A 15,671-nucleotide genomic window follows, 5' to 3' on the forward strand; every position below is an offset into this window, starting at 1 on the left:
TTTTCCGTCAGACAAGTTTAAAATAAATCCAGCAAATAGTTCAGATGGTACAGCTAAATTGAAGATCAACTCAGCTCAACTCAGCAAGATTTAGTTACTTTCAACAACATACATAAAATTTTATGCTTCAGTGTATTGGTCGCTGCTGCTTTTTAATTTAGGAGCTATAACATTGACGACTCCGACTTCAGTGAACAATATTCTGTTTCTGCTTTTACATCAACAATAAATTAATAATTCTCCATATAGATAAGTCTCACAAGAAGTTATATCGTAGTTAAATTTTTATTATTTCCCTTCATTTTATGCCCCCTTTAAAATTATCGTCTATATTAACCAGTATAGCTTTTCAATAATCTAGTTCATTTATGGCATACTAAAATATATTGGCTGTGGTTCATCCAAATTCAATCAAATTCCCATAAAAATAATTACATCCAGATTAACTCCTAACCAGCGATTTGGAATACATCTACAACACGGTGGACGAACCCCAGTCCAACGAAAGAAATTATCGAGGCGAAGAAGCGGACGCCACAAGAAGAGACTCTCCTGGATAGCCGAAAAGGAGTTAAAGATCGTCGGCAACATTAAAATAAACATTTTTTTTTCGAATTTTGTACAAGCCATTTCAGCTTACGAGAAAAAATTCTGGCTCTTCTTCAAACCAACTGGGAGCTACAGCGGTGGTCATAATTATAGCAATTAGCCAATCCGTCACAATTTTGGATTTGTGTTTGGGATAGTTTTGATGTTGAAACATATTTATTAAGAGCATCATTTCTTCAATGTATGGAAGCAAATTGTTGTTTAATGTATCTCTGTGCATAAATCAGTCTAAGGAGGACTACGTCAGAAGAATTAAAGCATCTCCATAGTACAATTGAACCGCCACCATGTGTCTCGTCACTAAAAACTACTCATCTCCACTGTTCTATGGTCCAGCATATGTTATCCTAAACAAGTCAAAATGGGACTTTCACATTTTTAGTAGAAACTATGTTTTTTCTTGAAATGGTACCCATTGATAAAACAATTCTGTTGACAATATGCAGCAGTTTGCATTCGGTTGTGTGCGTTGCTAACCGACAAGCGAATTTGACTGGATGATTCAATAGAATGAATTTATTTCCGTGGCGAAAATGGTGACATTCATTTGATAAATCAATTTCAAATCTATTTTCAGACAAAAAACAGATAATTATGTATTTGACCTTAGACAAGTTTAAAATAACTTCAGCAAATAGTTCAGATCTTGAAGATCAACTCAGCTCAACTCAGCAAGGTTTAGTTACTTTCAACAACATGGATAAAATTTTATGCTTCAGTGCACTGGTCGTTGCTGCTTTTGAATTTAGGAGCTATAACTTTGACGACTCCGACTTCAATGAACAACATTCTGTTCCTGCTTTTACATTAACAATAAATTAATAATTCTCTATATAGATAAGTCTCACAAGAAGTTATATCGTAGTTAAATTTTTATTGTTTCGCTTCATTTTATGCCCTCTTTAAAATTATCGTCCTTATTAACCAGTATAGCTTTTCAATAATCTAGTTCATTTATGGCATACTAAAATATATTGGCTGTGGTTCATCCAAATTCAATCAAATTCCCATAAAAATAATTACATCCAGATTAACTCCTAACTAGCGATTTGGAATACATCTACAACGCGGTGGACAAACCCCAGTCCAACGAAAGAAATTATCGAGGCCAAGAGGCGGACGCCATAAGAAGAGACTGTCCTGGATAGCCGAAAAGGAGTTAAAGATCATCGGCAACATTAAAATAAACATTTTTTTTTTAAATTTTGTACAAGCCATTTCAGCTTACGAGAAAAAATTCTGCCTCTTCTTCAAACCAACTGGGAGCTACAATGGAGGTCATAATTATTGCAATTAGCCAATCCGTCACAATTTTGGATTTGTGTTTGGGATAGTTTTGATGTTGAAACATATTTCTTAAGAGCATCATTTCTTCAATATATGGAAGCAAATTGTTGTTTAATGTATCTCTGTGCATAACTGAGTCTAAGGAGAAATACGTCAGAAGAATTAAAGCATCTCCATAGTACAATTGAACCGCCACCATGTGTCTCGTCACTAAAAACTACTCATCTCCACTGTTCTATGGTCCAGCGTATGTTATCCTAAACAAGTCAAAATGGGACTTTCACATTTTTAGTAGAAACTATGTTTTTTCTTGAAATGGTACTCATTGATAAAAGAATTCTCTTGACAATATGCAGCAGTTTGCATTCGGTTGTGTGCGTTGCTAACCGACAATCGAATTTGACTGGATGATTCAATAGAATGAATTTATTTCCGTGGCGAAAATGGTGACATTCATTTGATAAATCAATTTCAAATCTATTTTCAGACAAAAAACAGATAATTATGTATTTGACCTCAGACAAGTTTAAAATAACTTCAACAAATAGTTCAGATCTTGAAGATCAACTCAGCTCAACTCAGCAAGATTTAGTTACTTTCAACAACATGGATAAAATTTTATGCTTCAGTGCACTGGTCGTTGCTGCTTTTGAATTTAGGAGCTATAACTTTGACGACTCCGACTTCAATGAACAACATTCTGTTCCTGCTTTTACATTAACAATAAATTAATAATTCTCTATATAGATAAGTCTCACAAGAAGTTATATCGTAGTTAAATTTTTATTGTTTCGCTTCATTTTATGCCCTCTTTAAAATTATCGTCCTTATTAACCAGTATAGCTTTTCAATAATCTAGTTCATTTATGGCATACTAAAATATATTGGCTGTGGTTCATGCAAATTCAATCAAATTCCCATAAAAATAATTACATCCAGATTAACTCCTAACTAGCGATTTGGAATACATCTACAACGCGGTGGACAAACCCCAGTCCAACGAAAGAAATTATCGAGGCCAAGAGGCGGACGCCATAAGAAGAGACTGTCCTGGATAGCAGAAAAAGGAGTTAAAGATCATCGGCAACATTAAAATAAACATTTTTTTTTTAAATTTTGTACAAGCCATTTCAGCTTACGAGAAAAAATTCTGCCTCCTCTTCAAACCAACTGGGAGCTACAATGGAGGTCATAATTATAGCAATTAGCCAATCCGTCACAATTTTGGATTTGTGTTTGGGATAGTTTTGATGTTGAAACATATTTCTTAAGAGCATCATTTCTTCAATATATGGAAGCAAATTGTTGTTTAATGTATCTCTGTGCATAACTGAGTCTAAGGAGAAATACGTCAGAAGAATTAAAGCATCTCTATAGTACAATTGAACCGCCACCATGTGTCTCGTCACTAAAAACTACTCATCTCCACTGTTCTATGGTCCAGCGTATGTTATCCTAAACAAGTCAAAATGGGACTTTCACATTTTTAGTAGAAACTATGGTTTTTCTTGAAATGGTACCCATAGATAAAACAATTCTGTTGACAATATGCAGCAGTTTGCATTCGGTTGTGTGCGTTGCTAACCGACAAGCGAATTTGACTGGATGATTCAATAGAATGAATTTATTTCCGTGGCGAAAATGGTGACATTCATTTGATAAATCAATTGCAAATCTATTTTCAGACAAAAAACAGATAATTATGTATTTGACCTCAGACAAGTTTAAATTAAATTCAGCAAATAGTTCAGATGGTACAGCTAACTTGAAGATCAACTTAGCTCAACTCAGCAAGATTTAGTTACTTTCAACAACATACATAAAATTTTATGCTTCAGTGTATTGGTCGCTGCTGCTTTTTAATTTAGGAGCTATAACATTGACGACTCCGACTTCAGTGAACAATATTCTGTTTCTGCTTTTACATCAACAATAAATTAATAATTCTCCATATAGATAAGTCTCACAAGAAGTTATATCGTAGTTAAATTTTTATTATTTCCCTTCATTTTATGCCCCCTTTAAAATTATAGTCTATATTAACCAGTATAGCTTTTCAATAATCTAGTTCATTTATGGCATACTAAAATATACTGGCTGCGGTTCATGCAAATTCAATCAAATTCTCATAAAAATAATTACATCCAGATTAACTCCTAACCAGCGATTTGGAATACATCATGCAACATAGTGGACGAACCTCAGTCCAACGAAAGAAATTATTGAGGCGAAGAAGCGGATGCCACAAGAAGAAACTGTCCTGAATAGCCGAAATGGAGTTGAAGAGAAAGTCGACAAGGATCACAAAGGTACCAAGGCCGAAAGGGAAGAACGTGGTGAAATTGATCCTTTCAAACACGATAAAGCTGAGAAACATCGAAAAGAAATGTCTGTGAGTTTAATTTTATGTGTATTTATACAATTTAATTCTGATTTATTCGTTTTTCTTGCACTGTATCAGTCAAAAAAATAATGTGGTAAGAAAGAGTCAAGGATACTAAGCTAAATCATGGTTTTACTGTCCCTTCCATTTTCTTGATAAGCAGGAGCTAATTAATAAACAGAATGAAGAATTTTTTCAAAAGGATAATCTTCTTTTAGTTTAGAACTTTTATATTTGGAGTCGAGTTTTCAGTAATTCAGCATATAGTTCAGATTGTTCAGCTAATATGTAGGCTATTATCCCCACAGGGACTGACTATATTTGGTAGCATTTGATTATGTGCAGCAAAATGAATAAAATTTTATGCTTCGATGTGCTGACCGCTCCTGTTTAGGCCGTTAGTGGCTTTAACTTTGGCGATTCCACCTTCAGTGAGTAGTATTATCTTTCTGCTTATGCTTTAATAATAAATTAATAATTGTCCATATAAATAGGTCTAACAAAACTATTAGATAGTATCGGAGTTAAAATGATTATATCCAGATCAATTCCTAACCTTAAACTGTGGAATACATCCACAATACGGTGGACTAGCCCCGGTCCAACGTGAGAAATCCTCGAAGAACAAGAAACGGTGATGCCCAAAAATTGCGGACGCCACAAGAAGAAACTGTATTGCGCCGAAAACATCCTGGACACTCAGTTCGAAGCCCAAAAGTAGTTGAAAAGAACCTGCTTCAAGGATATCGTCGGTAAGTATCACAAAGATACCAAGACCGAAAGGGAAGAACGTGGTGTCAAGGATACTAAACTAAATCGTTGTCCTCCTGTCGCATTTTATTTCCTTGATTGATGAAAACAATGTCGAATTAAATAATTAAAAAAATAATTATATATGTTCCCAGAAGTACAATACAATCTTTTTTAAGTTTAGAACATTTATTTTTGGCGGGAGTTTAAAATAATTCGGCAAGTAGTTCAGATGGTGTGGTAAAACTAAACCGTTAAATTAAGAAAAACGTTTATGTTTCTTTCATTACCCACTCAGAAGTTTATGTCTAATCCAGGATTTTAGCACCGGGTGAAGCCACGAATGTGATTTCGGTCATAGAAGTTATTTTAAAACTGGAAGCGAGTAATCTGCCAAGAAGGAATTAAACTTTACTGGTGATCCTAGATACATATATTTATAAAACTAGTCTCGTTTCCATTTTAAATGTGTTTTGCATTTTAATTGAATACGGTTCTTATTAAATTCTGAGGTTTATTACTATATTTCAGTCGTGTGTAAGTTTAATATTTCTTGAGTGCTGTAATAATTTCGTTTCAGTATTATGCTTTGATGGAATTTCGTCGAATATAAGGGAATTAAAAAGGACTCCGCAGCGCCGGTGGTTGGTGTAGTTTTCTTTTAGTGAAAAAACTACGCGTCAAAACACGATATCCGGCCCCGTCGGCGTAAATTAAAGCGAAACCGCGACACAAAAAGGAGGCATTACTCAAAGCAAACGGCCGTGGAGTCAAAACAAATCTGAAAAACATGTTGTCGACGCAGCGAGCGTGTTTCGTAAAATTAGCCGGAGCACCCGTTAATGAGTATTTATGGCTCCTACAACTGGGTTAACATAAATCCACTCAGGCCGTATTGGCAGGTGTCGGAGGCATCCCAACAGGCCGGTCTTAATTAGCGGTTCCCGGTTCATTATTCAGGCGCGTCGCGGCGTCCGTACGCGTCGCTTTGTCCGCCGACCCCTGTCGATTGCCGTGAAATATTTATGGTGGTCGGGCAACGGGCCTCCCGATGTTTTGTCCCGGTTTTATGTGCGCGCCTTTTGAACGGGACTGGGGGAGCGGGTTGAAACACGACTGATGAATTACTGCGGCTCCGGCGCTGTGTGTTCTGGTGGCCCCCACGTGAACGGCTGTTTAATTTATGAACGTGTTATTGGGTTAAGTTGAACGGGACCGGGCGGAAATGCTGACCGTCCGCCAACTTCCTTGACAACCATTAAGGATAATCATTTCGTGTCTGGCCGGTGAAAAGTGGGACTTTTTTAAATTAATGGATTCCGCCTTGTTTTCCTTGTCACTGGCGGAATGCGCACAATTTAATTAGTTCGTTCCCAACGACGAATTAGTTGAGGAAGGTTCAACGGAATATGACGACCACATTCTGATGTAACTTTTAAATGTAATGAATATTAAATTATCTTTCTAAAGTATAATCTTAAAATAACGTAACTTCCTTCAAAATAATTTTTATTCAACAACATTAAAATAAACAACTTTTTTGAATTTTGTACAAGCCTCGAGAAAAAATTCTGACTCTTCTTCAAACCAATTTGGAGATACAGAGGTGGTCATAATTATAGCAATTAGCCAATCCGTCACAATTTTGGATTTGTGTTTGGGATAGTTTTGATGTTGAAACATATTTATTTAGAGCATCATTTCTTCAATATATGGAAGCAAATTGTTGTTTAATATATCCCTGTGCATAAATCAGTCTAAGGAGGCCTACGCCAGAAGAATTAAAGCATCTCCATAGTACAATTGAATCGCCACCATGTGTCTCGTCACTGAAAACTACTCATCCCCACTGTTCTATGGTCCATATACGATGGGAATCCTAAACACGTCAAAATGGGACCCACTAGCGAATTTGACTGGATGATTCAATAGAATGAATTTAATTCCTGGGTGAAAATGGTGACATTCATTTGATAAATCAATTGCAAATCTATTTCCAGACAAAAAATGGATAATTATGTAGTTTTCCTCAGGCAAGTTTAATATAAATTCAGCAAATAGTTCAGATGGTACAGCTAATTTAAGATAAACTCAGCTCAACTCAGCAAGATCTAGTTACTTTCAGCAACATGGATAAAATTTTATGTTTCAGTGTGCTGGCCGCTATTGCTTTTGAATTTAGGAGCTATAACTTTGACGACTCCGACTTCAGTGAACTACATTCTGTTTCTGCTTTTACATTAACAATAAATTAATAATTCTCCATATACATAAGTCTCACAAGAAGTTATATCGTAGTTAAATTTTTATTGTTTCCCTTCATTTTATGCCCCCTTTAAAATTATCGTCTATATTAACCAGTATAGCATTTCAATAATCTGGTTTATTTATGGGATACTAAAATATACTGGCTGTGGTTCATGCAAATTCAATCAAATTCCCATAAAAATAATTACATCCAGAATAACTCCTAACCAGCGATTTGGAATACATCTACAACACGGTGGACGAACCCCAGTCCAACGAAAGAAATTATCGAGGCGAAGAAGCGGACGCCACAAGAAGAGACTGTCCAGGATAGTCGAAAAGGAGTTAAAGATCGTCGGCAACATTAAAATAAACATTTTTTTTTTGAATTTTGTACAAGCCATTTCAGCTTACGAGAAAAAATTCAAGCTCTTCTTCAAACCAACTGGGAGCTACAGTGGTGGTCATAATTATAGCAATTAGCCAATCCGTCACAATTTTGGATTTGTGTTTGGGATAGTTTTGATGTTGAAACATATTTATTTAGAGCATCATTTCTTCAATATATGGAAGCAAATTGTTGTTTAATATATCCCTGTGCATAAATCAGTCTAAGGAGGCCTACGCCAGAAGAATTAAAGCATCTCCATAGTACAATTGAACCGCCACCATGTGTCTCGTCACTGAAAACTACTCATCCCCACTGTTCTATGGTCCATATACGATGGGAATCCTAAACACGTCAAAATGGGACCCACTAGCGAATTTGACTGGATGATTCAATAGAATGAATTTATTTTCGTGGCGAAAATGGTGACATTCATTTGATAAATCAATTGCAAATCTATTTCCAGACAAAAAATGGATAATTATGTATTTTTCCTCAGGCAAGTTTAATATAAATTCAGCAAATAGTTCAGATGGTACAGCTAATTTAAGATAAACTCAGCTCAACTCAGCAAGATTTAGTTACTTTCAGCAACATGGATAAAATTTTATGTTTCAATGTGCTGGCCGCTGTTGCTTTTGAATTTAGGAGCTATAACTTTGACGACTCCGACTTGAGTGAGCAACATTCTGTTTCTGCTTTTACATTAACAATAAATTAATAATTCTCCATATAGATAAGTCTCACAAGAAGTTATATCGTAGTTAAATTTTTATTGTTTCCCTTCATTTTATGCCCCCTTTAAAATTATCGTCTATATTAACCAGTTTAGCTTTTCAATAATCTAGTTCATTTATGGCATACTAAAATATATTGGCCGCGGTTCATGCAAATTCAATAAAATTCATATAAAAATAATTACATCCAGATTAACTCCTAACCAGCGATTTGCAATACATCTACAACACGGTGGACCAACCAACTCAAAAAAGGTATTTGGTTCTCCTTCTCCAATTCCATTCTGAATTTGATATTATGTTAAGAGTTTAGGTGGTTTAGAAACTGATCTAGTTCTTCTTGTCCATGTTTCCGTATCACTAAAGTATCATCTACGTCACGATACCAAACAGAAGATTTGTGTTTGGAAGTCTCAGTTGGTTTTTGTTCAAACTTTTCCATAAAAAAATTGCAATCAATGGACTAAGAGGAATGCCCATTGCTAATCCTTTAGTCTGTTCTTAGAATTTGTTGTTCCTAACGAAAAAGCTTTCAGTAAGGCACATACGGAAAAGATCTTAATTAATGAAAAGTAACAGTACTTCGAAACTCACCAGTCCACCTTCTACATCAAGATGTAATCTTTTCAACATCTCAACAAAATGAGTGGAATATTTGATAAAGGTTGGGGTGTTTCCAGTTATGTTATATGTTGGTGACCTATAAACCCGTACAACTATAGACATGATCGAACCTTGCCTAACTTTTTTGGATAAATTTATAACATGGTTATGTGGAGAACATTCAACATTAAAAAGGATTATTTTATATTAAGCATTCACCGGTGTAACAAACAAAACCGGCTTTAAAACAAAATACATACATAATTCAGTTGGAAACTTGTAAAAACATATCGTGCATCGTTCCGGCGCTACTAAAATTGAAAACGTATACATAATTCCGGCGAAATTAATGTAAAAGTTGATGGCGTCCTTTTAATATCTTAATACGGAATAAATTAACTTCGCGGCCAACAAATTTCCCCGGACTTACACAAAGGCGATGAAAGCTCCGGTATTTGAATAAACATGGCGCTGTACGTGGGACTTGCAAATTTTAAGAAACTCTCTGCAGACCTCTATTAAGTTCTAAACACATTCTTGCCTACAACGACGACGTTGTTGGAAGTGGAAGAAGAAGAAGTTATTTCCGGGTTTTGCAAACTTCTTAAACGTCACGTCCGGCTGTTTTTGCCGCTCCCGCCGCTCCGACGAGCTAACTAAAGCATAATACTGATGTTCTTAATAAACCAGGCAATGAATAATATATACCCTTTGCATTTTCCACCGGCGTCTGCCGACGTCTTATTCTCCGCATTAAGTTATTTTAAAAGTTTCGGGGGGGGTCGGCCGCTCCGGCGATGAGCTGCTCAGCGAGATACACCTAATTTCCTATTTTATATTGTGTTTCATCTGGGCACGCCGGGCGAGAATCATCATGTTTAAAGGTTGCTCAAAAATTAAATACATTAAATATCCTGGCACAAGGGGATGCTCACCCGTTCGGAAATTCGCAGTTCGTAAAACTTTTGAAGTCGGCAACCGGCAAAGACGGGGTAACGGGAAATTGGTAGTTTCAGTATGGCGGGCGAATCTGACTCATCAACCCTTTTAAATACGTTCCGCTGAGGTATCTGCGTAAATTCAATTATCGTAACGTTAGACGTAGAAAATAGGTTAAAGTTCGTGATTTATTTCAATAAGTTTTTATGTAATTTTTTTACATTATTCGTATTTCTTTCTTTATGTATTATTTATAACTGTACTAATCTTTTTCTTATATCATGTTAAAACATTTTTTGATTTAAATATTTGGTATTCATGTGCCATGATTAAAAAAAAAGATACTCTTGGTTAATTTTGATTATCACTACCGTTTTTGAGATATTTCTGGGAATATTGGGAATATTCGGAAGTACAATTTTATTCGAAATATAAACAATTTAAGACTTTTCATGAAGCTATAAATTTAAATTTATGATTTTACAAACAAATTAACTTTCCATTTCTAGTCAGAAAGAAGCTTTTTAAGATGCATCGCAAGAAATTTAATTTTTAACTACCAATCTAAAATATATAAATGATATTACAAATTGTGCAAGGAAAATAAAAAGCTTAATAGTTTTAAAAATATTCATATAGAAAAAATGACAAGAATAAGAGGAGAACCCCTGCTAATCAACTGTTTATTACATTGAATCAAATTCCATACAATCATTTTCCGATGAAATGAAACGATGAAAATCCGTACGTTCAAAATCCATATGATCATTTTCCATGCGATTAAAATCCATACGATCATTTTCCATATGATCAAAATCCATACGATCATTTTCCATACGATCAAAGTCCATATGATCATTTTCCATAGGATCAAATTCCATACGATCATTTTCCATACGATCAAAATCCGATACGATTAATTTCCATTCAATTAAAATCTATAGGATAAAATCCATACGATTAAATTCATACTGATTAAATTACATAGTTTCACTTTAATAACTTTAAAGATTTTTATTTTTTACTAATACTAATTTCCTGAAAAATCATTAAAAATGTAAAAATAAATAATTTTAATTCTTCCTGGATTCCCAAAAACGTAAGAAATTACTAAAAGTCATAATCATTTTTTTAAAAGAACAATTCTTTTTAATTTAACTTAATTTTATGATTAAACAGCTGTACCCGCGACTTTGTCCGGGAGGCGACCTCAAAAACGAAAGCAAAATTGGAAGAAATTTCGGTCCTCCCGAACAATTTGGTTTCGAGGAAAATTTCCCGTATGAGTAGTAAATACTAATGAGCCATACTTTCGAAATTTTTTTGGGTGCATTAATTGCTACAATTTCGGGTGGTAGCCTTAAAAAATATATATACATACATAAATATAACGATGTTACGAAAAATGTAAAAATTTACTAAAAACGTAAAAAACTATTAAAATCTCAAAAATTTATTAAAAACGTGAGAAATTACTAAAAACGTAAAGTGACCTAATTCCATACGATCAAATTCCATACAATCATTTTCCATACGATTAAAATCCGTATGATCATTTTCCATACGATGAAAATCCGTACGATCATTTTCCATATGATTAAAATCCATACGATCATTTTCCATACGATATAATTAGCTTCATGATTTTAAAAATTATTCATAAAGAAAAAATGGCGAGAATAAGAGGGGAACTCCTGCTAATTAACTGTTTATTACATTGAATTGGACTGGATCAAGGAATTTGATTTTTAAAGATTATTCTAAAATGTACAAATCATATTCCAAATTATGCAAGGAATATAAAAAACTTAATTGTTTTAAAAAATATTCATATAGAAAAAGTGGCGAGAATAAGAGGAGAACCCCTGCTAATCAACTGCTTATTACGTTGAATTGAATTATACCAAAAGTTACAGAAATATGAGAAAGAATCAAATTTTCAAATTTATATTTTCTTTGGACAGAAAAATAATATTGAAATATTGCTCTCAAATTTTTACCACCTATTTTAGAAACACCTTATATGTAAGTTTTTATTCAAATTTATAAGAATTTATTGCTTGTCGAAAATATAAAACTTATTTGTCGTGCAAGAGAATATATTAATCAATCAATAAAGTTATTCTAACTTGTCAATAAAAACCCCTGTAACATGAAAGTCTGTAATATTTCATTCTGAAGTGTGCTTGACTCAAAAACTTTCAAGTGACGTAAAATATTGGAGATAATTCTTCAGCAAAAACCTTTTATAAATTAGAGGTGTTGAGTGACGAGTATAAACAAAAAGTCCGTTTTGAAAACAACTTTAATAAATAGCTTAATTTATATACATATCTAAAGTTACCACCAATTTGTACCTAGGGCAGTAAGTAGTTCTGAAAAATTACAAATTAAAACATGCAAACAAGGAAGTCAAGTCACAACTTACGGCGGGGTTGCAGTCGTAGATGCACTTGCCAATCTCGTACCCGACGATACATTTGTCACTCGTCGTCACCCCTGCAAAAATTAAATTACCCTTTAACCACACAACAGAGACCGTAAGTATTGAATAAAATTAGTGTTTCGTGCCGAATTATCGATTGGGACTTTAGTCTTCTCATCAGGATCGGGGTGCTCCGTTGGAAAATGGCAATTTGAGAAAATTGGCGTTTTTCCCTCGAGTTGAGCCGCATGTGCCCCGGTCTATCGGCAGGTGCCACCGTTGTTTTCTGTATTAACGAAGTAACACTTGATTTTCTAAAGCGAATAAATTAGGGTTTTCAATGAAGTGCACGGCGGAAAATAAGGTGCAAAGGAGTCGGGGACCGTTATTTGCAAATCAAATCGGCTAAAATATTGAGCTGGAGATTAAAATATTGGATATTTTTATCTAACACGCCATTATACTTTTAAATCGGGACGTTTTTCGTATTTTACCTGCGTCCTTGCATTGCTCCATGCAAATCCTGGCCGGCTCCTTTCGTCCCTCAGGCAAAGACTTTATCTGTGCCATGGCTGAGTCGTAGTTGAACGTGTTGTCCTTGTTTAGCTGAAAAAAATAATTGGTGGGTGAGATATAATTCGACGTAATAACTCCAACAATACCAACCACTTTGGTCGAGCTAAAAATGCAGTGCAGGTAACACTGAAACATACTTAGTTATGGCATGTTAAACTAATTAAAGTGCAATTTTTACCATTCCCGTTCGGTCCATGTCCCAGTTGCCTTGGTGCATACCCTCTATAATCTCTATAAAATAAAAATTAAAACACCAAAATTACATTACACCGGCTAGTTTTAGTTTGATAATTAAACCGGCGTTCAGTTAAATTAGGAAAATTTAATTTCACCATTTACGCCAACATTATTTCATCCTCCGTGATTTTATAACTTTTTTAACTTGGAGGACCAAAAAATTATTAAAAAGAAAAGAAATACTGACCGTCCGTTGTTTTCGATTTTGGCTGACACGTATTCCGCAGTAGCTTGCCGGTGGCCTTAATTTGGGCCTCGGTCATCTGAAACACTCAGAACTTAATAAAACGGGCGGACATGGGGATGTGCGCTTTGCATACGGCCGATTCGGCATTATGTTGGAAAAAAATTCCCAACACAAGGAAAAACAACAGCGGTGTTGGTCGCATTTTGGGCTGACTGATGCAAATATGCTAAGCGTCGCCATCCTGCCATAGTTTATAAACAAGCGTTGTTGCGTGTAATTAAATAAATTATGTTAAGCATATGGAATTTTTTTTTAATGAGATATCGGATTTCAATTAAGTTTGGTACTGATGTGTTATTATTTTAAATTAAAGATATTGTTACATGAATTATCGGAAGGGATGTTAAAAGTGTGTAATTTACCGGATGATTATATGGTGCAATTGCAAATGAGTTGGTTGAATGTCACGAAATGTAAACATGGGAAGTGCTCGGTGCCTTGTGGAATTTGCTTAGATATTTGATATAATTAATGGAGTTAAGCAAATTTCAATTAGCTGATTGCACTACCTACAATAATATTGTATTATTTCTTGGTAATGCTCTGTACAGGGTATCCTTTAACTAATTGCTTAAATACGGCGCAAAATTAGGCCTGAATTTTTAAGAATTTAAAGAATGTAAAGAATCCAAAATATCTAAAGAATTTAAAGAATATAAAGAATCTATAGAATCTAAAGAAACTAAAAAATCTAAAGAATTTACAGCATCTAATGAATATAAAGAATCTGAAGAATCTGAAGAATCTGAAGAACCTGAAAAAACTAAAGAATCAAAAGAATCTGAAGGATCTAAAGAATCTAAACAATCTAAACAATCTAAACAATCTAAACAATCTAAAGAATCTAAAGAAACTAAAGAATCTAAAGAAACTAAAGAATCTAAAGAATCTAAAGAATCTGAAGAATCTAAAGAATCTAAAGAATCTAAAGAATCTAAAGAATCTAAAGAATCTAAAGAATCTAAAGAATCTAAAGAATCTAAAGAATCTAAAGAATCTAAAGAATCTAAAGAATCTAAAGAATCTAAAGAATCTAAAGAATCTAAAGAATCTAAAGAATCTAAAGAATCTAAAGAATCTAAAGAATCTAAAGAATCTAAAGAATCTAAAGAATCTAAAGAATCTAAAGAATCTAAAGAATCTAAAGAATCTAAAGAATCTAAAGAATCTAAAGAATCTAAAGAATCTAAAGAATCTAAAGAATCTAAAGAATCTAAAGAATCTAAAGAATCTAAAGAATCTAAAGAATCTAAAGAATCTAAAGAATCTAAAGAATCTAAAGAATCTAAAGAATCTAAAGAATCTAAAGAATCTAAAGAATCTAAAGAATCTAAAGAATCTAAAGAATCTAAAGAATCTAAAGAATCTAAAGAATCTAAAGAATCTAAAGAACCTAAAGAATCTAAAGAATCTAAAGAAGAAGGATTAATCTTAACCAATCCAAATATAGCAGGATACATTACAGCCTGTCAATTACAACATTCCTATACCTAGACAAAACCATTCATTTTGAAATTATGTAATAATTAATTGTATTTGATAAGTTTTAATCAGCATTGTTGTCATAAGGTCTTTCAAAATTGGCCCGGCCAATTACAACGGCGTGTATCTGGTTACACACAGCCGTGTTCTGTTAATGACAACGGACATCGAAAACAGACTTATCTCCGGTGATCAATACAGTACGTAATATTCGCCATTATCGAATGTGACAGGGCCTCTTCGCTGGGGAGCCGTCCCGACGCAGCCGTGGAAACATAAACCGTCTTAGACAGACCCGTGACTGTAATACATTATAGATTAGTGTGAATTTCCCTGGACAACCGAAAAACGTCGGGGCCCCGGGTCGGAGGATCCGTCACAGATACACGGCGTGGTCCTGAATGATAATCGCCGTCTCCCACACCGCCGGCACACGGGACGAATCACTTATTAATTCCTATCAAAGCGGATCCCTGTGTGCGTGTTTGTTCGAGTGTGGATTCGATTCGTAATTAAAGCTTCTGTTTAGATAGAGTTACGTTGCTAATTTCGGTTTCGGTGCGTTCGGATCTATGCATTTTTCACGCACCGTAAATGTTTGTTTAGGTGCTGCTAAATATAGTGCTCTTAGAAATTAACGCACCACACCAATAATAATCGAATAATATACTAATAATAATAATTAATATTTTAGGAGATTTTTATTTATAAGTGTTACAATATGTCTTTAAAAATATTGTTTTTCTAAAAAATTTGGCAGT

At 34.3% G+C, this 15,671-nt stretch overlaps 1 protein-coding gene across 1 annotated transcript; it reads right to left on the reverse strand.

Moving 5' to 3' along the window:
* Positions 1 to 12,230: 12,230 nt before the first annotated feature.
* Positions 12,231 to 13,590, reverse strand: LOC109605480 (general odorant-binding protein 72). The gene is made up of 7 exons (XM_020022058.2): positions 13,502 to 13,590; positions 13,369 to 13,444; positions 13,123 to 13,175; positions 13,035 to 13,070; positions 12,863 to 12,974; positions 12,372 to 12,442; positions 12,231 to 12,318 (listed from the first exon to the last, which is right to left on the reverse strand). The coding sequence occupies exons 1-7, from the start codon at positions 13,568 to 13,570 to the stop codon at positions 12,301 to 12,303; spliced, it is 435 nt and encodes a 144-aa protein (XP_019877617.1). The 5' UTR covers positions 13,571 to 13,590; the 3' UTR covers positions 12,231 to 12,300.
* Positions 13,591 to 15,671: the final 2,081 nt, after the last annotated feature.

The sequence above is a fragment of the Aethina tumida genome, chromosome 4 (assembly GCF_024364675.1).
Source record: "Aethina tumida isolate Nest 87 chromosome 4, icAetTumi1.1, whole genome shotgun sequence".
NCBI lineage: Eukaryota > Metazoa > Arthropoda > Insecta > Coleoptera > Nitidulidae > Aethina > Aethina tumida.

Coding starts and splice junctions, on each gene's coding strand:
- LOC109605480 (XM_020022058.2), bottom strand. CDS start 13,570: ATGCGACCAACACCGCTGTTGTTTTTCCTTGTGTTGGGAATTTTTTTC. Junction 13,071..13,122: donor ACATGGACCGAACGGGAATG/GTAAAAATTGCA, acceptor AGTATGTTTCAG/TGTTACCTGCACTGCATTTT. Junction 12,975..13,034: donor TTTTTAGCTCGACCAAAGTG/GTTGGTATTGTT, acceptor TATTTTTTTCAG/CTAAACAAGGACAACACGTT.